The sequence below is a fragment of the Perna viridis genome, chromosome 1, assembly GCF_037379345.1.
Source record: "Perna viridis isolate PV_CMFRI_1.1 ecotype Kerala chromosome 1, ASM3737934v1, whole genome shotgun sequence".
Lineage (NCBI taxonomy): Eukaryota > Metazoa > Mollusca > Bivalvia > Mytilida > Mytilidae > Perna > Perna viridis.
Genome location: NC_142445.1, coordinates 46,820,002 through 46,847,836, shown reverse-complemented (window position 1 = coordinate 46,847,836; position 27,835 = coordinate 46,820,002). Strand labels below are relative to the sequence as shown.

General features: G+C 33.0%; 1 protein-coding gene across 1 annotated transcript; it reads left to right on the top strand.

The window, feature by feature from the left end:
* Positions 1–5,803: 5,803 nt before the first annotated feature.
* Positions 5,804–20,895, top strand: LOC148629046 (uncharacterized). The gene is made up of 4 exons (XM_088542945.1): positions 5,804–6,334; positions 15,403–15,659; positions 20,005–20,099; positions 20,374–20,895. Exons 2-4 carry the CDS (start codon positions 15,442–15,444, stop codon positions 20,688–20,690), a joined length of 630 nt encoding a protein of 209 aa, XP_088399071.1. The 5' UTR covers positions 5,804–6,334; positions 15,403–15,441; the 3' UTR covers positions 20,691–20,895.
* The last annotated feature ends 6,940 nt before the right edge of the window (positions 20,896–27,835 follow it).

Below are 27,835 nucleotides of genomic sequence, written 5' to 3'. Positions count from 1 at the left end.
CCAACACGGTGCACCACTATGGTTTGCGGTCAGGTTTTCCGTATTATAGCCTGACAACCCCAGCATGCAACACGCCAGGGGTACCCCATTCCACCACCTGGGTTCAGTTGCTCTGTGGGCAGAGCGCCTAGCCCCCGGCTAGGTTTCTGAGCACTATTTAGTCGCCTTATACGACAAGCTTAGCGCTGCTGCAGGCTTATTCTTTTAACACCCGGACCTGCACAGGACAAAAATTTCGTGAATGGACGTGGTCATATGACAACTAATTTCCCCGTAAACACAATTACCAACATTCACGGGTTTGACTATGCCCGGGGACTGTGTAAACCCTTTGATGATTTACATCGTCCATGAGAGACCCCAAACGATAGCCAAGGATGTTTATAAACATCTAAGTCTGTCATGTATTACACACATGAGTGCAAACCGGGTCTATCAGTATTAAGTATATATGTTAGCACGAAAACGAAAATTAAACCAAGTATACTAGGAACAGTCAGCTGATTGTCAGCGTCACTCATATCGTGCAAATGATTGGCTCACACTGTGTTACGAAAGATTTTTGGGAATTTTAGTGGTTTTTATCCACAAAGAGTCGAATCATCTCCCAGAAGCAACGATGTTCTAGCTTTATAATGCACGAAATGAAGGATGTTCAAATTTCGTCAAAATAAGTTAAACGGTTTCAAAGAAAATGACAAAACCGCACGAATTTTGCAACTTAAATGACCCTATAGTTGACAAATTTTCGGAATTTGAAGCACGGAAAACTTCTACGATATTAGATACCTTCAACATGATACCAAATGCAGCCGTGTGGTATTTCAGTCCTTTTAAAGAGTAACCAAGGGAACCAAGGTTATAGCGGTAATCATAAGAATGTAATCCAGGGACAAAGACCAGACATGGAAAACAGACATACACAACAAAGAACATACGGTAACTAAAATCATACATACAAAGTAACAAAAGTAAATGAGCAACTCGGACTCCACTAAAAACTAAGAGCATGGACCAGGTGCACCGGTGGGGTAAGCGTTCTCTACTTTTCTAGAAACACCCGCCGAGTTGCTCATAAAAAGTCAAGTCCGGGGTAGACAAACGAGGGAAGGAAAACTATGACCCGTTGAATAAATCAGTTCTCATGGTGCTAATGGATACACCATAACGATCCACGTTGAAGTTTGTGTCAACGTATAGTGCTGATAATGTTTAATATTTTTGTGTTTAAGATGTTTTGTGTATTGTTATTTTCATGTTATATAATGCTTAATATTATACAATAAACATATGAATAATATTTTTGTTCTTTTGAAGCCCCAAATAATTTATTTCTTTCAAGGTGATCGAATGTCTTATGCGTAAAAGAAATGCAGTCCTACTGAAAAAAACGGGGAAAAAAAACAGGAAAAGTGAAATTTAACAGTGCGAATTTAACAAGGTAAAAATATTCTCACTAGAATCACTTAGAGAGAAAAAATACAAAACCTTGTCAATATAAAAAAGGGTAGTTTACCAAGATCACAATATTGGAGTTCCTGAACAAATGAAAAAATACAACTTTACCATGATATGAATATACAAATAAAAACAGCTTGATATTATCATACAAAATTGTTATCCTCGTGTATTAAAAAGTACAAAAAAATCTGATAAAAGAAACAAAAATCACAATTGATGGTTACTTCATGTATAAAAAAGGTGAGAGTGAGAAAAAATATCCAGGCTTTATATCAGAATAGTCATATTTCAAAAGTCATGTGACCCAAGATCTAATAAAGAATCATTTGTTCTTAATTACCTTTGATCTCATTTATACATCTTTTATTTTTTACCTGTATTACCTGAAATTTTAAAACTTTTGATAAATGGGAATGAACCCTGATAATTAAATATTTCAAACTCATTATTAGATAATAAAAATTATATTATTTCAAAGAAGTGTCTTTAATCTTTTAATCAGTAGTAAATTCATATGGTTAAACAAACAGAAATACACAATGGTTAACAGCATACTGGGGTATAATTTAGGAAAATGAACATTGATATTGATATTTCTTTCCAAAGGCATAGGTACATTCATTTAGTCATCATTTTAATGTTATTCAAAGCACACTTATTAAAAATAGCCAATGCAATTTAGCAGTTTTTTTTCATTTGATATTAATTTCAATTTAAAAAAATGCAGTAGTTTTGACAAACATTCAATGACAAATCATACTTTGAAAATGTGAAATATTTGCCTATTTGTCTAAAAAGACCTAATTTTAAAATGGAAAATATTTATATTCCTCTTATTTTAAATAAATATGAAAGAAATATTTTGCCATTTTTCCAATCGTTTATCTTCAATTTGAGACATCACTCATCAAAATTAATCCAGTGGTTTTTACATACACTCTTAGCAAAATCATCATATTTTCAACACAGAAATTTGAGAAAATTGGCAAATAAAGAGCTAAGTATCAAAGGCAGTGTTCTGTATAAATTATTACAAGTGACTTTTACCTCTTATATACACTCCCCGATCGTAAGAAGAAAAAAAAACAGTCATTCAAAATATTTCACGATGTAGATATATAAATTACAATTAAAATACACGGTCAAGTTTGGGTTTTTCATGCATTGCCTGATGCTACTATGCTATAATACAATGTTACGACCGGCAATTCAAAGAGTACCATCAAAAAGAGTTAGTGTCCATTGTGTCCTAAAGAAGAGAAAGGGGGAGAAGATTTGAATCGGTTACTGTTCCAGTTTGTATGTGATATCAACTTTAATGTACCAGACGAGTTATGTGTATCAATTGTGTTGACAATTATAAAACAATCCCGAATAAAGAAAATACAGATGTATATCATAAAAATAAAGATGACACAAACAACTGAGAGAGATTCAATAAATAATTAGACAAAAATTTAGAAATGAAAACATTTTCCAACTTCAGAGGGTTAAATGTGTCGAAGAGTAATCAAGGGAACCAAGGTTATAGTGTTAATCAAAAGAATGTAATCCAGGGACAAAGACCAGACATGGAAAACGGACATACACAACAAAGAACATAAAGTAACTAAAATCATACATACGAAGTAACAAAAGCAAATGAACATCTCGGACTCCACTAAAAACTAAAAGCATGGACCAGGTGCACCGGTGGGGTAAGCGTCCTCAGCTTTTCTAGAAACACCCGCCGAGTTGCTCTTTAAAAGTCAAGTCCGGGGAGACAAACGAGGATAGGAAAACAATGACCCGTTGAATAAATCAGTTTTCATGGTGCAGAAGGATACACCATAACGATCTACGAGTTCATGATGACGCCCATTAAACTTCTGTAGTGATGACTTCAATCTTGTAGCAACATAACTCTGTTCCAGAAGCCTATTTGTTAGAGTTCTAACAAAAAGTCTGCATAGTTTCGACAAGTTCTGGCATAACGTATGAGTTGTGACATGAACACTTCATACTCCAAAATATAGAATCAAATCACTATTTTAATAGGACGTTTCTTAATAATCTAATGAGGTCACCGTTAGACCTAACATAACCAAGCTTCAAAATCTGAACAAACATTTTTTCTTTGCTAGGTATAAATTTCGCACGACATGGGCAATTTAAGCTATAAGAATAATGAACAAGTGAACAATGGCCACATTTAAAAGGTAAAAAGGAACTACATACAAATAAAATAAAAATAAAACTTAAAAAAAATAAAGAATATGGACCCACATTTTTGGCCGTACGCCCTTCGTCAGGGGCTAAAAGTATTGAAGAGAAAACTGACAAGTGCCGACCCATACCACAGAGACAAGGTGCCCTTCAAAAGTGATCTTGATCATTGTGAAGATGTGTCAAGTTCAAGGTGATAAATTATACAACTGTATGTGAGCTGTTGAAAAGCAATTGAAAACCGAGTTATGGTGACTAAATAATGCGGGTTTTGACAGTCATTCCAAATGGATAGGCATCCCCAAAAAGTGGATAATACGCTGTTATAGGAACTTTCGTTGAACATGTTTCCAAAAGGATAGTTACTTTCATGTCATCAACACTGTGGTTTGCCTCCCGAAAATGTTCACCGACCTGGACAATACTTTCCATTAGAGAAGCTTTGTTTGTGTTCTACAAAACGATCACCCAGCCTCCGATAGGTCTCGGCAAGGTTAACCATTTTACAGCGTTTGCAAATTACAGCATAGACGACGTTTTTTGAGGTACAGGTGAAACCATCTATTAACTCAAAGACGTTGGCTGGACTGACGACCTCGTAAAGTAAAAGGGCATGTTGAACAGAGTGGTCGCTTACAGTGCCGCGTGCCTTTGTAACTGGCAGATGAGCGTCTAGTGGCACTCTTGAAAGAACTCGTAAGAAGGTGCGCTTTCAGACTCTTTCCTTTTCTATAGGCAGTAATAAAAAGCGAGTCGTTGAATATTGACGACATATATTAGACTCTAAGAACTATGGATTTAAAGTTCCGAATCAGGATATCGTGGATTGCAACATTGTGAGGATGATAAGTCAAGACCAAAGGAACACGGTCGCTTGTGTTTTTCACCCTCTTTTCCATAGACTCAGATCTCTTAACTTCGAAAACTGACGTGACCGCTCGATCCAGAACTTTATTCGGAAAGCCTCTCTTGACAAAAAAAGATTTGATCGTGTCGCATTGAGCTCTGAAATCTTGGTTATCGCTGCAAATGATGCGGAGTCTCAGAAATTGTGACTTTGGAATGGCATTTTTGCATGGCTGAGGGAAAAGCGATGCAGAGTAAGTCATCACATTTCATACATATTGCCAATTCCTAAGAAAAGGTTTAGACAATGTCTTTGATGTACTTAGTTATTTAACACCTTTACTGCGGGATGCAAATTTAAGGATCTGGTCGGTTAAAGTTCCCATTAAAGCATTTGGCCAAGTGTAGTTCATATTAAAGGATCTGGCCAATTATATTTCCCATTAAAGGATCAAATCATTTGTAGTTCCTATTAAAGTATCTGACCATTTGCTGCTCCTATTAGATGATTAGGCCAAATGTTGTTCCCATTGATTGGTCTGGCCAAATGTTGCTTCCATTAACGTTCTGACCAATTGTAGTTCCTATTAAAGGATCGGACCAAATGTAGTTTCCATTAAAGGGTCGGGCCAAATGTAGTTCCCATTAAAGGATCTGGCCAAATGTAGTTTCCTTAAATGAACTGGCCAAATGTAGTTCACATTAAAAGATCTAACCAATTGTAGTTACCTTTAAAGGGTCTGGCCACATTTAGTTAAAAGCCATTGGTCTGCTCACTTGAAGTTTCAATTTAACGATCTGCTGGCCAATTATAGTTCCTTCCTGTGAACAAGATATGGCATAAACATGGGTAGAATATTAGAACCTTCGAATCAAAGTAAGTACTTCTTGATCAGTTAATGCAAAGCATAGAACTGATGTCTAACCGCTTGACATTTTCGGTATTAGTTCCTGACATCTATCGATAGTATATTCCAAGAAAAGGAAATAATGACTAATGATTTAGATTGATCTGGTTTGATCCTGGAAAACACATGTCATAGCTCTCAACAAAACGTATAATTGATTTTCTATTGCAATTCATCAATCTATGGTATCCTGGTTTTTATTTTGTCGAATTTGATCTTTGAAAACTGACTTCAATCGAATGTCTATAGTTTTTATGTCACTTGAAGAAAAATCATATTTCTGATTTAATTGTAGAATTAATAAGTGACATTCAGTTTATCGATCTTTGTTCCACGAACGGCCTGGCACTGTTAACGCTGTTTGGTATTATTGAGAAACCGATCAAAATATTCAAACACTTCTAAACTTCTCAGCACGTTAACTTTGCCAATATGACATTCTTGCATTCGACCTTTAGGAAATAACAGCTTTACGATATATTTTATTTGGCTTCATTGATTTAACAACCTATTCACTTCATATTTTTAATGTTTTTTTCAGACTTTATTACACATTTACAGAGTTTTTAATACCGCTTCAAACACTATTCGTTCGAAACCTATAATGTAGCCGACAAAAATACGATTCGTTTCAAACAGCGAATTTCATCAATGATTTATTTTAACGTCGATGAACGCTGCTCTCTGTCTATAAGTTTGATGAGAAAATCTAACAGTCATTTTTGTTTCTGATGAAATGAACCATCGTTGGTACATGCTACCTTCAAGAACATTATTGACTTTTGAATGATTGAATTTCAAAATCTATTCCAGAAGTGAAAAGCAACACGGAAAGTCAATCATTTCAATACAAAACCAAAACAGTGAGTTGGTTGGTAGGAATATGTGTTAACCAAATATGAGTTTGGAATAAGGTAAGTTCTTAACTTCAACTTTAACGGAATCAGACATTATTCGTTATTGTTAAGTTTCATTTGCTCGCACGTCCGTTTTTTTGTTTTGTTTTGTTTTGTTTTCGTTTTGTTTTGTTTTAGTTTATTTTGTTTTGGTTTTTTGGTTTGCTTTTTGGGTTTTTTTTTGTGTTGTTTTTGTTTTGTTTTGTTTTGTTTTGGTTTGTTTTTTTTGTTTTATTTTAAATAAAAACTTATTTATCAACCTTTTTCTTAGGAGATTTTAAGGATCTAAATACTCGACTTTGATTTTGTTAAGAAATATCAAACAAAAATATATTTTTCAATTTCAAGAAGACTAAGAAAACTTATATTGTTCTTAAAAAAAGAAATAACACATCCGTTAAAGAAATAGATGACATTGTTTTTTCAATTGATCACTTGTGACTCTTACATTGTTTTGTAGTAGAGCTGCATTTTTGTTGTTAGACTCTTACTGGAATAAACTCACCTGCAATTTGATAGGTGCCTCCGGGGGGCAGACATGCTTACCCTTCCGGAGCACATGATGCCATTCCCGTTTTTCTTCATTTTCAAGATTTTTTAGATCGAATGGAATGGATATCTTTTGGAAGGTTACTTTTTGGTTGTTCTTTAAAACAATATTAATATTAAAAGTACAAATATACTTCAAATCTTAAAAATCAAGGGCCCTTAACTTATGACCAAGTGTATATTTCGTTTCTATTCTATATTTCAAATCAATCTATGGAACCACTGTTGCGTGTAGTTAATATCTATGAATTATAAATTGTTTTTTACAACGCATCAAGTACAATGTCAGTGACAGAAATGCATTTTGAAATGTTTTGACATTGAGTTATTGAATAAAACGACAATTCTTATATTACGTGCCTCAAAGCTCATCAGACCATAACCATGTTAAAAAGTGATAAACACAAGAACAACATTTCGTGCAACACAGGGTCTGTGTCTGTTGAAAAAATATAAAGAAACTAGTGTTATAAGAATCGAAATAAATCACGGTACTTAATTTTATCATTGTTTTACCACGGGCTGGCCATTTATGTCGTTACTTAACCCCCCGCCAACACTCGTGGTAGAACAATGCGAAATAAATGACCAACCCGTGGTAAAACAATGATAAAATGGAGTTTCAGTGATTTGCTTCTTAAATATGTGTCAAATGCAGAGTTTATTGTTTTTCCATTTGATTCCTCATCTTTGGTATGATTCTTGCTGATAGAAAAGTAAGATTATTATTCGCATCACTGAATTATATGGTTTCGTGCTGCAAGAATTGAACTCAAAATATTGTTTCCCAACAGATCTGCAATACCCCCCTTAAACCCTTTATTAAATACATGTATTTCGTTTCATTTTATATCTGAATATGTCAATCTTGATAAAAAAATTTATTTCCCTTGTTTAACTCACCTTTGAATCTTATTATTTCAAACAACTCTAATGTATATAACAGCTATATCTGTCATACAGAATAAAGATATCAACGATTAAAATACCTTATTGATGAGTCGACAATACACTTTATTGGAATTTGTCTGAGATTGTTATTAAATTGACAACTGAAGACAATATACCAGTAATTCTGGTTGTAATGCTTTCTCTTCTTGTGTTTTTGATGGTAGAAATCTATTTCACTGTATAAATCATTCGGTACTTAAAGTCCTTCTTCCCACGTTATAGGCGGTTTAATGATGAGTTTCTTGCCTTTAGGAAGAAAATAGTATTAAAATGTACAGAATTCCTTGGTATGCAGACGCCAATTAAGGATTCAGAATTAATTCTATTTAATAAAATACCACGACATTCACTGAGGGATAATGATGAAATAAATTAGATTTTTTCTATTGGTTCATTTGCGTTACTTGTAATTAACACCAAATTTTCAACTCCGGTGCACTAAAATTTACGTAAAATGAAGGCACAATGATTTATTTAGTATTCTAAGATTCTCACAAGAACTCAAGAATTTTTATTTGAGTATTGCTAATTTTCTTCGATAGGATACAGATAGATATGATTCTTCGGTTTGCACTAGTATCGAAGCCTAGTTCTGACATAGAGATAACAAAACATCCTTGATTATTTTTTTACTAATTTGGGATATCTCCATTTTCTACAGTCTAGTCGGCTTGCTATGATATTTTTTCGCGGCTTGTGGCGATATTTATCTCGTCATATCTAGATGATTTATCTCGATATCTCGTCCGTTGCTTTCGTACTTCTACACACTGATGTCAAGATGTGACATGACATTAACATATTGCGACCAGTCGAAATACATTTTCCCTGAAAGTTGAGATGGACTCCTTTGTCCAGCATTTGCAACCTACGGATAGAAATATAACTTTTACTTAGTGTTTCTTTATGTAAGTTATTTGAAAAATAATCCTGTAAAGACTTTCGGTCATTTCTTTATTTCATACAGACTGATTTTGTGTTTGTTTATTTATTTATTTATTTATTTATTTTTATTTTTATTTTTTTTATATTTTTGTCGAATCAATCTATTATAGTTGTTAAATGTCATCATATCATCTCAGCAGCGAGTTTTGGGGATTTATATTGGGAATTATCGGGAAGAAACTTCAAAGCCCTGTAAAAAAAAAAACTGTAGAATTATGTTTTATTATGGAGTGTTTCCTGCTTCTAAATTACTTGATAGTATTTAGTCCTGACTCATGATAAATCAAATAGCTGTGGATTAAGAGGATTATATTTATATTTATATTTATATTTTAAGTTATCTAAAGTCATATATTCATCAAAGAACATGCATGCCATATATAACGTCTAGAACTGAGGACAATTTCAAAAGTTGAAAATAAGTTACTGAATTTGAACTAAAGGGATGTTATAGTCGAGAAAAATATCGTATAAAACAATTGAAGAAGGTTGTATGGACACAATGTTATATTATTAAGAATTGTTACCATTGGAATATCTGGAAAAAAAACCGTAGCGTCTTTAATAGGATGATCCAAATACGTCAATATTTAAAAAAAAATATACGTGAGCACATGAAACAGATACGATCAATATACACAATGTAGAGAACATTCACTGTAAAAAAGAATACACACCAAAAAAATAATAAAGATAAGGGAAACAAGACGTCAAAAAAAAGAGACTCAAGCGCAATCAATATGAACTCCCCCAAAAACGGGAGTAACATCGGGTGCTCCGGAAGGGTAGGCATATCTGTCTACACTTCAGGTAGAGGATAAATTAAATCTTATCTCTCCAGAAACAAGCATTTAAACTTTAATGAAAACTTCGCATGACAGCGGTGTGATTAATAGTTGTAATAGAGTAGTGTAGTAAATCCTATGACCTATGACCTAACTAGCCACTTTGACTTGTATCAAAGGGGCTACTTTGCTTAAAGACGTTGAATCTAGTTGAACATATTTTCTCTCTTCTGGAGATCGAAACTTCATACCGGTCGATTAGCTTGTGATGTCGACCGTAGAACTACTGTAGCGATGGAGTAACAGATCAGCGGTGAAATGTATACTCCATTGGCTGGAATTGGTGGTATATTGCCACTTAGAAAGGGAAAGTTTAATATTTAGGAAGTAAAAATCATCACGTTTGTCATAAACGTCCTGTATAATCTATGAACAAATTAATGTCTGGGTATGAAGAAGACGCAGGTGTATCAGTTGTCTTTTTTATTTCAAGTTCATTTAGGTAGATTAGATGAAAGTAATCCTTGAAACAAGGATTATTCAGAGAAAATACCTCATCTAAATAACGGAAACTGACATTGAAGGACCGGGCTACTCGCTTCTCTATTTTTTCTGTAGGAGCTGGCTTCATAGGAATATAAAAACAGATCAGCCAAGGTTGGCGCACAAATCGTTTTCATAGGTATCCCGATTGTCTGCTTAATACATGTCCCTCAGATTCGGCAGAAATGTTGTCGACCAGAAATTCCAACATTTTAATAATATCAGACTTTGACTCCCTTCTTTTAGAATTAATATGTTTGTTCACAAAATATGCCTTTTTCTCTGCCTAGTACTAAATGAGCATATTTGTTAGCTCCCGGCTTTGTATAAAAGCATTCATGAATATGATGGCGTAGAACTGGCTTTCGCTTGTCTGGTAACAAAGTGTGGTGTACAAAGTAGGAAAATCAAAAGATTGTATATTTGCTAGAAAAAGTAATACTATTGGAAGAAAGACAGTCTTTTTGGCCTTCTGACTTCTTGAGAATCCACCTCGGATTCACGCCACCTGAAGACTTTATCATTGTAACTCCAAAGTCCATCTCTGACTGCCCTGATTAACGTTTTGATAGTGGTTTAGTCGAACACTTGGTAGACCCAGCAATCTACTTCTGTTTGTAAGGTACTTGTGAAGCTTCAGTATCCAGTGAATAGTAGGTAGAGCCACATCATCATGACCTATAGAAATAACTAAGACGTTGGCACAGACATGCGATTGTTAATTATGTCTTCGTTAAGTATAGTACAAAGCGATTATGACGGTTTGTCTAGTGAACTGTAAAGAGCCATTTCTTAAATTAGATAGTCAATAAAGTGTCTTTTGCACACAAATACTATGTTGTTAGAGCTTTGTCTGCTGGAACGAGGGCGAATTTGTCCTCAAGATTTAGCAAAGCCCTATTGACATGGGGGTCATTAAAACAGAGTTTGATTTTCAACTCCTTGACGTTCTGAGGTGCAGAATCTGGGAGAGTATCAAATACTTAAAAGAAGTTTTCCAAGAGTTACTAGATAACTAGTCTTTTTTTTAGCACATTTCTTTGCATAGTCCTCAAAATTGTGATGTTATATTTGCAGTGCTGGGGTTCACGGTGTTAATGACCTTTGCAAGAGAGAGGTTTGAAGTATGGTATTTATATGCTAGTCTCTGTGGTAACAATGTAAAAAAAAGGGGGTTAAAACAAAATTACCGAGTTGATTAATTCAATGCAATATGGTATGTAAGTTTCGTCGCGTGGCTTTGTGGTTTCATAAGAATGGGTCCTCGTCTACCATTCAAATGCATGGAGAGTGGTCATTAATGTAATGCTGAATTCGGTATTAAAAGCAAAATATCTTTCATGTATAAATACCGATACTAAATGACATATATCTAGTTCTAAATGATGAGAATAAGAAAAGCATACAATCGAGTATTTTGCATTGTAATAAGAGTTTTGCGATTCCAGATGTATAGCAATAAAATGCAGATCAGTCTACGGATTTCAATGCGTTCTACATCAGAAATTCCGGAAAGGAAAATGATGCTAGAAGGAGACTTACACATTCTATAGTGCAAAATAGTCAGAAAGGAAAGCTTGTATAACAATGTGCAATATCATGGCAAAACAATTATTTTACAGTTTTACCATTTTCTGTAATATTGGTAGCTATATCTTTCTTTTTTGATTAATATAAAACTATTACGCAATTGTGTGTAAATAAGGGCTACGATGTTTGCAAAGACAGCACTTGCTAATAAGGTTTTTAATCAAACATTTTATAATGCAAAAGCACTTAAACAATTTGATTATTGTTTACACAATTCTTAATAATTCTTGATTTTTAATATCATTCATTTGATTTCTATCAATTCTCAAAATTACATTCATTGAATGACAATGAGAGAAAACAGGACTGATATCCACCAAATGCATTGTACAATAGTTCCTATTTCTATATTAGCTTTCATGCAATCAAACTTGTCATTACTGTAAACCTTCAATGCAATGAAATATAAATGATTATGGAAGTGTTAAATTTATAACAGGATATCATAGATGATTGAACATTTCAAGTGGAGACAAACTGACAACTGCAATTTAAGCATCCTTGGAACAAAATTTGTGTATAATACTCACAAAGTTCTGGAGGTGTAAACGAAGTAATTTTCAAACAGAATTGAGGAAGTCACATTTTAAAAGAACCAATTCCACTGTAACGCAAAAACATATACAAAACGTCAGATTCAACATTATATTTAGGCGCTTATTAAGCGAAAATAAAATACCAGTCGATGGTGCTCTGTATTGTGGCGAATTTTCTATTCCTCAATTTTAGAGTAATGAATAATAAGACAGATGAAGGTTTATAAAACATTTCTCTGAATATTTCATGACCATCTTGGGAAAAAACCTATACAGATATAAACTTGTGTCTAGGTATTATACTAGAACTTAAGTGACTATGGATGATAAATCAAAGACTTCTCGCGATTTTGTTATTTAAATCGATCAAGTTTTAAGATTTCGTTGCAGTAAAATTTCCCATGGCAAGTTTCAACAAAGAGTGATTTTTTTAAATAATATTTTGATCTCATTAATGACATGAGTATTTTAACATGAATTGAAATAGGAAAATCTTTGAAATCTTTCATCTTTGAAAGTTCTTAGGACAAACTTCTTGCATTACCATACATTTTGCGGTCTGATTTTATTCGATAATAAAATGTGTTAATCCTAAAAAAAAATAAGTTGCTTTCAAGTAATAAATTATTGGAGTCATGTTATGGGGAAAAATTAACTGGATGAAGCCGAAATAATTACTCATTTCCATGTTTGGTCTCTGTCCCTGGATTACATTTGATTTCCGCTAAAATATTCCCTTGATTACTCTTTCATATATGTAAACATTGACAATGAGTTTTTCATTTCTTGGAAATGTTTCTTGGTAGTTCGTTTTTTTGTTGTTTGTTCGTTTGTTTTTGGTGGTTTTTTTTGTTCGTTTGTTTGTTTGTTTTTCTTTTTTGTTTGATTGGTTTTTTTTCTGTTTTTTTTCTGTTTTTTTTGGGGGGAGGTTTTTTGTTTGTTTGTTTGTTTGTTTGTTTGTTTGTTTTTGTTTATTTTTTGTTGTTTGTCTGGTTGGTTGTTTTGTATCATTGTTTTAAATTCTAAATACTTTTAAAATCTGTAAATATGATTTTTATCGTCATAAGATGATTGGTTTTAGTTTAATTTTAACATCATCATATCCACTTGTTTTGCTTTTTTTACGCAAAGAAGGACTGTGAGAATTTAAATTTGAACTTTTGAGTACGTTTTACGAAACAAGAGAAAGAGCTTCGTGATAAATTATATTTCACTGGTATCGACTTTTAATACATGACGGAATTCAAAGCATTAGATAAAGCTCATACTTTTTGATACTGAAACCAACAATATAAAATACTTGCATTCCTAGCTGAATAGAGAACTGGCTCTAAGTAAAGAGCTGAATGGAAAACTAGCTCTAAGTAAAGAGCTGAAAGGAGAACTGGCTCTAAATAAAGAGCTGAATGGAAAACTAGCTCTAAGTAAAGAGCTGAATGGAGAACTGACTCTAAGTAAAGAGCTGAATGGAGATTCGGCTCTAAGTAAAGAGCTGAATGGAGAACTGACTCTAAGTAAAGAGCTGAATGGAGAACTGACTCTAAGTAAAGAGCTAAATGGAGAGCTGGCTCTAAGTAAAGAGAACTGGCTCTAAATAAAGAGCTGAATGGAGAAGTGATTCTAAGTAAAGAGCTGAATGGAGGACTGGCTCTAGTAAGTAAAGAGCTGAATGGAGAACTGGCTCTAATTAAAGAAACTGAATGGAGAACTGGCTCTAAATAAAGAGCTGAATGGAGAACTGACTCTAAGTAAAGAGCTAAATGGAGAGCTGGCTCTAAGTAAAGAGAACTGGCTCTAAATAAAGAGCTGAATGGAGAACTGATTCTAAGTAAAGAGCTGAATGGAGGACTGGCTCTAGTAAGTAAAGAGCTGAATGGAAAACTGGCTCTAATTAAAGAAACTGAATGGAGAACTGGTTCTAAGTAAAGAGCTGAATGGAGAACTGGCTCTAAATAAAGAGCTGAATGGAGGACTGGCTCTAATAAGTAAAGAACTGAATGGAGGACTGGCTCTAATAAGTAAAGAGCTGAATGGAGAACTGGCTCTAAGTAAAGAGCTAAATGGGGGACTGGCTCTAAGTAAAGAGCTAAATCACGATATGTTTTTTTTTACATTTACTTTAAGAACAAGGTAGACGGTTTGACATTGAACAGAAAAGTGTTTGTTTTGAATAATTGATGAATCCGTTGTCAAACAAAGAATTTTGAAGTAAATGTCTGTTGCATTATTAGATTTTTTAAGCAATCAGCTTTGATATTATTAGTATTTAGTCATTTCAATTCTTCTAAAATGTTTGAATGGTTTTATTAGGCGTTTAAGATGCATGCGGTGTATCGATCCTTTACATGTTCTCATTCAGGAAGATATTAGTTGACATTTGAAATAAAAATATATGAAGGAAACTGATTCAGCTAAGTTTATTGGGAAACAAGAAAATGGTTAAATGAGTTACTGGAAATTTAAAGGGGTTGTTTCGTTAAAATTGGATTTAAAACATTTACTTAAAATTCTTTTAAATTCCTAGAAACATTTTATTTTTATCAAACATCATGCATACATAAAACGTCTGTAAATGATTGATAATTCGAAACTGTATTATTTACTTTAGACTCTATAGTACAATAAATTTGTCAGATAATATCATTCTTGTCATTTACATGTACATATTATTGTAACGGAGCTAAGTTGTCAAGGAAATGAATGTTCAAATGACCCCTTGGTCCCTCTCGAACCCCACCCACCCACTCCCACAATCCTTCCTGAAAAGATCAATTGGGATTTGTTATAACTGAAAAATATTTTATTTGTGATAACATCTTTGAGATGTCCCCTCTATTAGTTTCCAATTTTGTATTCGAATGTTGAAAAAGGAACAAGGAAAAAGGAGACAATTTGATCTCCGTATTATTGTACCGCATCCACTCCTGTGCATATATTTAAGATCTCTCAGTTAATGTCTACTCAAACCTTTGCCAGATTATAAGCACTGTTTTGTCTCCAATTTATTTTCATGGTATATAAACTTTGTGCACTTGCTCTGTTTTGCTTTGAATAATAAACGAACTATACCGTGAAATATATACACTAAGATATGAAAATTGTAAAATCTTTCGTATCTTATAGATCTTATAGATATCATAGAATGTCATCCATAAATATGCTGTAATAGTTTCATTTATCTTTACAGGTATTTAAGCATTTCTGACAGTCGTGACAATGTATCACTATGACGGATACTTGGCGAGAAAACAAACGCAACAAGAAACAACGGAACATAGACCAAAGAAAGAACTGTAGCTATATTGACACTAACAACGTTTATCAAGACTTGACTTGTGCCGTAAATAATTTTTGTTGTGGTGGGTCCACATTTAACACTTGCTCACTTACTGAATGTCCGTCCACCAGTACAACGGCTGACAGTAACAGTATTTCACCAACTTTGTAAGTGTGCGAGATAATACGAAACCGTTCTGACGCTAAAATATCAAGATAAACTTGACAGATATAAAGAAATTGGATACAATTTCTCAGTATTTTGTTCAAAGATAATTACTTTCGAGTTAGTCAATTGAAATACGTCACGAATAGATTTTGCCGATTGAGAAATCCCGAAAGGATTGGTGTTTAAAATGTTTAAAATTTAAAATGAAATAAAACCAGTTCTTTGAAGAATGACAAAAGTGTTATTGAAATATTGCACGATAATATTATAACCTGAACCGCAAATGATATACTGGAGTCAAGCTCGAAATTAGGGGACAACTATTTGATTTTGAAAGGGGCTTGGAGAATTTCAGCGTACATATGCTGACTCAGACCTTTTAAAAATGAATAAATTGCTTTCAAATCACTCTGATTCAAAAATTATGCTTTTACATCCATAGGAATTAATAATTTGATTCGCGATGTATGTGAAAAATTAATTTTTGGAAGGTCTACGGACATCCCGGGCGGACACCAGATAGTAATAACGCCGATATAAGTATAATTGTTGGTAGGACTTATCATAATGATCAGTTTCTTTCTATCAATTATAGTTTTCAAGATATTGGCTGAAAATTGTTAACAAAATCTGTCATTTTCTGTCTTTCGAGGGCAACAACTCTTACAAGGAGTAGTCTGACAACTTTAATCTCTGGAAACTTTTGTAGGCCTTATAGTACGGATCATTTCAGCAATTGAAAGAATATGGCTAAACCTAACGATTTTTGGAGATATAATAAGCGAAAAACTACTGTCTGACCCCTATATTCTATTTTTAGTAACAACAGTCTTATTTTTTGACGGATCAAAAATTTCCAACATCTGCATGATACTCTAAGGAACATTCATACCAATTTTGGTTTCAATTGGTCAATTAATGTCAGAGGAGAAGAGTTTTGAAAAATTGTTAACGACGGACAACGACAGACGACGACGACGGAGCCAAGTGATTGCAATACCTCACATGGCCTTTGGCCAGATGAAATTAAAAGGACTTTCTGGACCTAAAATGTGTTCAATTCTTAGCTAAAACGAGCTCTCAACGAGTTTTGTTACTAGTTTGTATACTTTTCCTGTGTCTCATTTTTCACGAATTTGTAATTTAGTATTCTACAGATATCAATGACACTTTCAGACATTTAAAAAGGTTTCAATATCGCCCCTGCTTACTAGTACTTGTAGTCAGAATCCTTGGGAAATTGTACCAGGTTCTTTCTAAACTAATAACGAAAATAAGGAAAACATTAGTTTTAAATATCATATTGAAAGCGGATATACATAATCACTTCTGATGATATAGTCAAGACGGTGCAATGATTTATCCACAGTTTCAAAATAATTTTGTTTATCAAAGAAGGCAATGTTTCTATTTCAGTAAGCCGTCACATTTATCAATCACAATTAGCATGATAACAGGTTTAACAGGATATTGTCATTACAGAGTAGGCTTTTAATACCTTCATTTAAATAAATTGGTTCCACACTTTCAGGCATATAGCAGAAACAACAATTACGTTCGCTGCAGCGGTCTGTCTATGGTTAAAATAAACTTACATTAACTAACTTGACTTTTCTTTATAATAACTTTATGTACCGATGTTCTCGACATTTAATAAGTTGTTTCAGTAAATTCGTCTTCATTATTACCATATATACCTGTTGTTTACGACAGGAAGACTCATAGAAAAGGAAACTGGGATCAAAATTTAATCACGATTCGACTAAATTGATATGTGTAGAGTTTTATCGTCGTTAAAAGCTTCTATGGTTGTGGTTTTGTATGTCGGAAACAGCTTTTCCTCTCATCCACGACACTCAAATTTTAAATTGAGCAGAATAGAAAATAAGGTTACGCTATTTCATATTGGACAACAATTTACAAAAATAAAATACTTCATATGATTTTTCAAGATATAACTTGAAAAGAGAACTCTATATATTTGTTGTTTATTTGTATTCAGTGTTGGGCTGTGCCTTTGTCTGTAAAATATATTGTTTCTTGTTGAGATTTTTTTATATTCTAATGTTGTTTTAATATTCTATTAATTCAATATTTATTTCTTGATATTACGTAACAAAGTTAAAATAATTCTGATTTCGTGTTTAGTAATACTTGCTGTCCGAGTTGCTCATTTACTTTTGTTACGATGTATGTATGATTTTATTTACTTTATGTACTTTGTTGTGTATGTCTGTTTTCCATGTCTGGTCTTTGTCCCTGGATTATATTCTGGTTCCCTTGATTGCTCTTGCTCGAATAGAACGAGTTTTTAATTTCAATGAGCAGCCATGTAAAGGTGTTCGTCTTTCTACGCGTTAATGATTTTGAAGAAAGTTTTAGGAGCGGCCTAATAAATGAATGCATATTGTTAGTGCTAGCTCAATTCTAAATCCTTTATTGCCGGCTTAAATTTTTTTATATTTTTATTGTTTATTTGTCACAACATGACATTACAATACTATACATGACAAGAAATATCAGCTCAATCAGCTCCATTCATTTCTATTTACATTATTTGATTAGTTCTTAATGAGTTAAAATAACATGGAATTAACTGACGAATTCTAACGAGGGGAACAATGGCATTTATTGACAAGGATGTATAATGAATTTCAAAAAATTCATATTTTTTTTGTAATTGGAAGCATGTTGTGAATGCAGCCAGTATAAATAATCAAATAAAAAAGTCCAATGACTATAAAACACGAAAACTTCATTATAGGTTAATAATGTAAATTTTGAAAAGTTTTTAAGAAAAACATGCAATCAATCTATTTCTGAAAGGACACCGTGGTCCAATGAATTAAACGTACTAAGTTGACATACTAATACAACCAGGAATATGTTCGATTTTGTTGTGTTTACTATGATTGCATGAATATTACAATGGTATTAAATCACACAGCTTAAGTATTCAGTTTGTAAGCATAAAAAGGAAAAGAGAATCATTTATTGAAAAGCAATAAGATGCATTATACACTGCTGCATAATAGGTACAAATACCCCAAACACTAAATCTGTGTGTGATGATGCTTGCTCATATACCCCAATATTCTATTTGTGCGTGATGATGCTTTCTCATATATCCCAAATATTCAATATGCATGATGAAGCAAAGTCATATATTCTTAACATACAATTTGTGTATGATAATGCTTGCGCATATAAACCCTTAAATTCACAGCTCATATGCTCTACCAATGCTTGCCGAAACTTTGCGGAACAGAGTTATATGGTACAAAACTGAAGTCATCACTACAGAAATTTTAAATCATGAACTAGTGGATCATGACTATATATCCATCTGCACAATAAGAACCGATTTGTTCACCGTGTCATAACTTTCATTTCCTCTCTTGTCTTCCCTGGTCGTGACATTTTACGAACCACTCGGCGGTTGTTTCTAGAAATGCAGATGACGCTTACCCTACCAAGTGCGCCTGTTCCATACTCCCATGTTTCAGTGGAGTTCGGGTTGCCCATTTACTGTTGTTTCTTTGTACGTGTTTTTTTTTATGATTATTTCATGTTCTTTGTAATGTGTGTCTGTTTTCCTTGTATAGTCTCCGTCTTCGGAATATTTTTTTTATTTCCGCTCAAATCTTGGTTCCTTTTATTGTGCATTCAATCTGTTCATGTTGAGAATGGCTTTGAATTCTATTTAAAATTGTTTAATCTTTGTGATTAAACGTCTTTTTGTCAGTTTTTTAATGCAATCAAGTCGGGCAAAAATATGACAGTAGAACATTAGTAGATCGACCACTACACTAGACAAACACTCTAAAAGTCAAAAAAGTTTTGTTTGCATGATCTTGCATTTGAACACGAAGGTTTGTAGAAAATCATATTTTCATATTCTAATGTATGAATCTTAATCAGATTCATCACATGTCCGCTTGAATGTCTACTAAATGCCACCCTCAGTATAAAATAAGTAATTTTAAGTATTCGAGTAGAGCGGTAATCTAGTGGTCACATTATATACTTTTACATGATTTGGAACAAAACGTTTTGTTCCTTAGTTTTCTTTGCTCCAGTCAGTTAATTTGTTCTATATGACTTGGTAGTATGACAATTAACTTTGTTCCGTGGTCTGTTTTTATTTTAATTTACTTCAGCTTTATTCTCCCGTCTGCATACCCTTCCTTGGACTAGGAAACGATTACAAATATTTTTATAATGTTTTGAATTTTTAATTAAGTCATGCTTGCCAAACCAATTTTGACGATATGTGCTTATCTGTATTTAATGATGTTGTGTAATTTTCGTTTATGAAATAGTGTCTTGTATATATATTTTTAGATTTTGGAGTATATTAGGTGGTCTGTTTGGAGCAGGAATAATTTTTATACTTCTGATGTATGTCATATGCAAATTTAGAGCTCCAAATAGTTGTCGTAAGTACTTTTTGTAACCTCAGCCGTAAGTACAAGAGCTTTATGATTTTTTTAATCTGCGAGTAATTGATTTTGTTGCACGTAAATTTGCAATATGTATACTTCAAATGGACCTTGAGGTTTTCAATAACTTGTTTGATAACAGAGAGAAGGTTTCTGTAACATACCATGAAAACGTTGTTATCGACTCATAGCTTGTATATTTTATAACCGCTTCAATGGGTGAACATTTTCTAGATAATTCATATCAAAATATTTTTCCAATCTATTACAGTTTCAGAGGATCATATACATGAAGCTGATATGTTCGAGGAAGAATGCCATGAAATAAACACTGTATCTCATCAACAATCACGGCATCAACCAAGGTTCTACATACGTCGGGAAAGCTTCTGGAGAATTACAAGACGGAAGTCTACAAACACTGTGTGCAAACAATGCGAAGAGAAAAATAAGGACAAACTGGAGAAAAATAATGACACGCCTACAGAAGAAACAGAAATGAAAAATAATATAACTATTATTAAAACTGTTGCTCAACAAAAGAATATCAAACCGAAAAACACTCTTCCCCTACCAGAGGTTGGTTAAAGAATTATAAAGAGAACAAAATGGTGTTCGTACATCCCTTCACAGAAGGGGAAGTAATTAAGTGATGACGGTTGTGGCCAAAGAAAAATATTCTTAATTTCTTCGATATAAGTTAAAACGTTTTCATTGTTTCTGTAACACTATCATTAAATTTGTTATTTTACATATAGTGATGTAAAAATGTGCATACGATTTATTTTGAGTAGACAGCTATATTAAATAGTTTAAAATACTTTTTATTATTATCATTTTTCTTTATATTTGACCGAAATATTTCTTTTTTTCAATTTTTCTGCACACTTTTTGATGTTAATTAAACACGAACCCAGTTTTAAACCTTATTACTCATGTATGCCTCTACTGCAAATAAGGGTAACAACAAAATTACCGAATACTAATCCGATCCATAATCAAGTCAAGTCCAAAATAAATCTGGTAAAATAGATATTACCCCTCTGGAGCAACTGGTACCGCAATGTTTCTAAGTTGGTACACTAATTTCAAACGAAATGATGAGTTAAATCTAGATTTACACTGCGCTAAACTTCCTTCTTACATTGCGGCGTGAATATACCACTGCTGCTTAAATAGCATTTACATGCAATTGCGTCATAATCGCTAAATCTGCGGTCACATCAGCACAAAGAACAATTTGCAATCAAAAAAACAATCTTTACTCATTATTTTAGAAGAAACTGGACTGATATCTAAAAAAGATTTTGATAAGAGACCTTTAGAGATGCATTTCCTCATACGCCTGATTCGGGAGTCTGTTACGCAGATATTTATGGCGTTCAAAGAAATAAGAATTGTTAGTACTTGCTCTAGTGTAGCAAATCAATTGTAAAATATAAACATTATATCTAGGAGTTGAAGGTATATTGCTGCACAGATTAAGAATATTTATGATATTAAAATTAAAGTCGTCTCTTTTATTATTAATCATAGTGCTAAGATGCCCACTGTTGTCAAATTCAAGATGTATGTCAAAAAAGATCGAGAACAAGCTGTTTCTGTAATCTCCTTTATCTCGAGCTCTGTTGACTATATTGACGGTAACCATTTACCAAATGAGTTGTTGATGGCCAATGCATCATCAATATATCTGAATGTAAAGTTACAAGATTTAGCATCTTCTGAGGAAATTCAGTCTCGTATGAATATAAAAACAAATCGGCTAGAAGAGGAGCACAGTTAGTGCCCATTGGAATGCTAACTGAACAATACTCCTCCAAATGAGACAAATAAGTTATCAATGAGGAAAACTATCATATCGCAAACCTGGCATTTCGTGTAGCATACTTTGCCCTACCGCATGTTTTAGAAAATTATGTGGACTTGTAATGAAAAAAAACATATTAAACAACATTGGAACAGAAAAAAGTCCTTTCAAACGAGATTTCAATTTATCATGTGGTAAAATAGTGTAAAGATTTGAGAAGCCAAATTTTTGGAGAGGAGTAATTTCCGGAAGGTGCGGGGATTTTTGGTTTTGAAGTAATTCTTTAGAATTTTTAAGTATCCACATATGATTAATGTCACTACGAGAGCAAGGTGGTGTTGCAACTCTGTCCATCCTACACTGCGGACAATATCTGTGTAAGGTGAATTGATATTACCTTCGTGGAGCAATATGAAGATCCAGTTGTATACCTTTTTGTATGCATTCTTATGAAGTTTGGGAATCCAATACAAGCAAGAAAAGTCCTTACATTTTGTTCTGATGTTGAGAGAAGATTTGAAGGACTTATGGTTGTTTAAGATTTCATCTTTGTCAAAATTAGTAAGTTTGTAAGTGGCATTACCTGGGTAGTTACTATCAATGCCCAATTCCTTAATAAGACAATTGAGATAATGCGCTTTAATAACAAATATAGTGCTGTTTGAACCTTTGTCCACAGGGTCTATAACATATTTCTCATGTAGTGAGGAAATGCATTAAAATGCCTCACGATCTTTGAATACGGACTTGGGTCTTTTATTGACAAATTTTTTGAGATTGTCAATACGATTCCGTACCAACGATCGATTTCTGGTTCTTGGGCCTTCTCTCTTTATCGATGTTCTGGCATAATCTTTAACAACATCCATTATGGTTTTGAAATTAAGTTTCAATCACAATTACCAACTTTTTATACAGCCCTCATTGTCGACTTTAGAAATGACCTTCCTCTTATTGCTTTCTGAAAAAAAAACATAGTAATAGAATATAATTCTTCAAAACTGTGATTCATATCTTGTGTAATGTAACATTTAATAAAGCAGATTCTCTTGTGATTCATTTGTTTGTGTTAACTTAAATATACAGGATATTGAAAAGGAATCATTCTTGCTTGTTTAGGAGTTGTTCCCAATCTTGTAAGGTATCAGGCTTTAAGGCAACGTATTCAGTATTTCATTTCATGACGATCATTTAGATGAAGGGTATTACCAAAACTACCGAACTGATAAAATCTACACAACAGTAAAAAAAGACTAGCCTAAAGGAAAGTCTGTATAACAAATGACAATATTAGGATAAAAACCGCAATGGTCCTGCTTGGTACATTTCAAAATGAAGGGTGGGTTAAACCAGATTTTATAGTGGGTTAAACCAGATTTTATAGTAGGTTAAATCATGTTTTATAGTGCGTTTTATAGAACCTCCCGCTCAACTGAGATTCATTATTCCTGGTATATATTTCAAAACAAATTGCCACCAGTCAAGCCAGTAGTCAAACCAATACTGAAGATATGAATAAATAAGTGTTTAACAGTAATGTTAGGCTTACCAAAATTGATACGGTAATCGCTGGTCGTTTATTTTGTGTTTTAGTTGTTTGTTGTTTCATTTTTCGCGCCTCTTTGGTTTGTGTATGTTTTCTGATATTAAACTTTTTTTCAGTTTTTGTATTTGAATAACTTTCAGCATTTTTTTTATAAAATGTAAAATATGTCTAATCAAATTCTGTGCATGTATCATTCTATTTAGATTTGTCTGTGTTCTTTTTTTATCAATAGTCTTACTAGCGCATGGAAAGTGAATAGTTAATAGTGTAAATGCTCTGTTAAATATTAATACATAGACAATTGTAGCAGGTGTAAGTTTCACTCACTGTTTTTCATTCTTTATGAAATATGTTTATTCAACATTTACGTCATATTTCGTTCCCCTCAGTTTACTCATAAATATATATTCTCTAAACTAATTGATTAACGATAAGAGAATGAACATTCTGAATATATGTCCCTCTTTTCACTACAGTTGAGTAATTTGCATAGCATCGATATTTAAAAAAACGTATATGAATTTCTTTAATATGCACAATATCATTCTTTAGTATAAGAGTTAAACTTAGTGTCCGAAACAACAGGAAATAAGAACTGGTATGGTGAAACGGAACAAATACACTAAATCTTAAATCTAAAATATTAAATACTTACAAAGATCACCAAAATATCTTCAACACACTTTTACGTAAGTTTGGAAGGCCCCGCGACAAAAGTAACAAAATCCACTGGAGAGAAAGGTGACAATTCTTCAGAATCAAAGTAAAAATTAATATTACGACACATATGCACATAAATTACCAACATCTGATTGTTAACAGGTGTATGAAATCTGCAGTGGGGTTAAACTGCCTTAACTATCTATCCCCCTTTAATGTAAGGTCAAAAATGAACTGAAACAACAAACACATTGTGAAATTCACTCAATATTACATCAAGTTTTATCCTAGGAGTACCTCAACATACATCATATAGACAAGATAAGATCCACTTAACAAGAATACTTTTAGTTACTGAAAGCTAGCTAAGCACATATTACGGAATGATAATACCATAAAAACTACCAGTATTAGAATTACATTTGCAATCGGTCACAAATGGAGTGGATTTAATATTGTAGTAAGCAAGATTTGATCTACAACAATACTATCAGTGGCCGTTCATGTCAAAACAGGGATATTTCTATCGGCTTACATATTTCTATCGGCTTACTTTCAACAAGTACCGGCTTACTTTTCAAAAGTATCGGCTTACTTGTTAAAAGTATCGGCATACTTTTCAAAAGCAAGCCGATACAAAAACCTTTATGCATAGTGAAATAAGTAACGGCATACTTTTCAAAAGTATCGGCTTACTTTTGAAAAGTAAGCCGATCCTTTTGAAAAGTATGCCGATACTTTTAACAAGTAAGCCGATACTTTTGAAAAGTAAGCCGGTACTTGTTAAAAGTAAGCCGATAGAAATATCCCTATTTTGACATGAACGGCCACTGCAACAATACTAAATAATGACTTAAGTATGGGTGCAATTAAAGGTCGAATATCTCTAGAGGTTGATAAATCCATCGGAAAAGAAAAAAAGACTTTATATACCATATTTCAATAAAATAAAAGTGTTTGAGCAATACCATTTTTAACTAAGAACTTAAGTGCAATTATATTTTTGGATAAAGATGCCTCCATGATTTACTAATGGAATGATGATTTTTATTTTTTTATTTCACTACTAATTTATTTAAAATATCATGTCATTGTAAATGAAATGGATTTTGACAATTTATACATTTCATCATTTTACTTATTAATTCTACCTTTTATCCCAAATGCTTAAAAGACTCATATGGTAATGACAAAAACTTAACTATGTTTTAAAACACGTCCACGTGTTTGTGTTGCTCAACTACAGTTTCACGAAAAAATCCGTCTCACAACGATAGCATGGTAAAATGTCAACAACGTGTGAAAAAATATATCTGCAATTTTGAAACGATTTGTCTGAATTAACATCATATAAATAAAAAATTACATAAACTTCAAAAACAAATTAATCAAGAAATTGGTACTGTTCACACCGTGTGACTGTTTTCCAATTTTCAACGACTAACTACACCTTACAGCAAGCTTAACCATCAAGCGGTATCACATTCCCAGTACATTAAGAATTCACTTTTAATTATGAAATGAAATGTTTGAACTGCGGTATTGGTAGGTATGAGAATATTTTCTCATTTTAATCTGATAGTTCATTTTTAGCAATAATCTACATCTAAATATGATTTTGGATTCTGCCTTTGCATGTATGAAGTCAGTTTCTTGTTAGCCAGTTGAGTCAAGCTTCAGCACACTGACTTCTTTCCATATGTGGTTTCTAGTAGAAAAGAAAGATAAAAAAAAGGTTTTAATGATTTATTCATAAATCACTAGTTTTCGAAATAAAACCTGAGTGTTTAATAAAAAATCAGGAAGACTTTGGTGATATGAATTGTCCAATCAGAATGGTACAAACATCTGAGTAACTTACCGCATGTAATGAAATAGTTCGTTATTTTTTTTTGTTCACCTGCATAAAAATTCTGAAACAAAATGTGATATAATTATTGATTAATTTGATGAATCATTTAGTACTGCTAGTACTAAATAGATAGATCGAAGGGCAAAGATGTAATTTTATAACGCATATAGGAAAGACGACTCAAGCTTGAACTCAGTTTTCTCTTGATAATTTGGATATCATTACTTCTGGCTAGTTTAATCATCTGCCTAGATTTTAACTGACGAAATTATAAGTACGTTAACCTTTGGTGATTCCTTTAGTGCTAACATTTTTTTTCTAGTCTGACATTCTCTTTCATCATTGTATTGTCGAGTTTTGTAAATCTTCGAAAAAAATCTTATAAAATCGTTTTTAAATAGATTTCAATTTCAACTGCAGTTGCTTTCTTAAGTGCATACAACTCTGAGAAATATTTTTAGACTCGTTTCTCATCAGATCTTAAAGAAAACATTAGACACAATGCAATTCTAAATATTTTAGTTAACTTTCATCTGTTTGAATGATGGAACAGCAATTTAAATATTGAATAATATAGGTTAACACAAACCTGGATAACCGTAGCCGTAACTATGGATGAAGCATCTATGCAATGAAGCCAAATCCAGACCTAAATCTTTGTGACCAATATATAAACTACAATCTGAAGTTACAACTTTTTGTTCCCTTCATACTATATATAAAATACATAAAATGTTGAAGAGTATTTAAGGGAACCAAGATTCTATCGGAAATCAAAAGAGTGTAATCCAGGGACAAAGACTAGACCGGGAAAACAGACACACACAACAAAGAACATGAATAACCAAAATAATACGTTTAAAGAAACAAAATTAAATGAGCAACTCGGGCTCCACTAAAAACTGGGATAATGGATCAGGCGCATCGGTAGGGTAAGCATACTCTGTGTTTCTAGATAACACCCGCCAAGTTCTTCTTAAAAAGTCAAGTCCCGGATAGACGAGAATGGAAAGGAAAACTATGACACGTACGTTGAACAAATCGATTCTCATGATGCAGATGGATACATCGTAATTATAACGATCCACGAGTTCATGATGCCGACCATAAAATTCTGTAGTAATGACTTCAATCTTGTAGTTAGATTAAATCTATAAGTAAACAAAAAAAGAGGATTCACAATAAGATGCAAATTTTCCAGTAAAAAATGCAGAAATCTTCATAATAGTCCCATTTATATATTTTTCATACATCATAGGATAATTTGTAGCAAGTATATGGGTCAACACACCCGATTTATGAACTTTTTAAAGGATTCATTAAAATTCACACCCCCCCCCCCCCACCATACTCCCGCCGGAGTAACAACTTACCAAAAAAGTTCGATGGAAAAGTTAAAAACCGATCTTATTAAATGCCCATGGAGCATGGAAAAGTGGACTAGTTTCATGATACCAGTGGCGGATAAGTGGGAGAGTTCCGAGGTTTAGGTTCCTTTTTATCGGTGAATTATGTTAATTTTGATTGCAAATTGAACGAAAATGAGCATGTAATATCATTTTTTCTTGCCTTCCCTTTTCAAAATCAAATATGTATGGCAAGAAATGTGTGCAAAATCCAATTTATCAACATTTGTAACCCCTAAAATAAGTATCGGCGCTGTAGATCGGTGATGCAATAGTCAATACAAATAACTCCGGAGCCATATTCAATTTAAGGGATTATAGTCAACGGGCTGGGAGGGTCCACCGTGCACCTCCCCCCCCCCAATAATCAAGTATATGGTGATTTTTAGGTACCTTTATACCTCCCGTTACGGAATCAATTGGTCGCCAAAGAATATTCTCGGATTCTTTTTCAATATA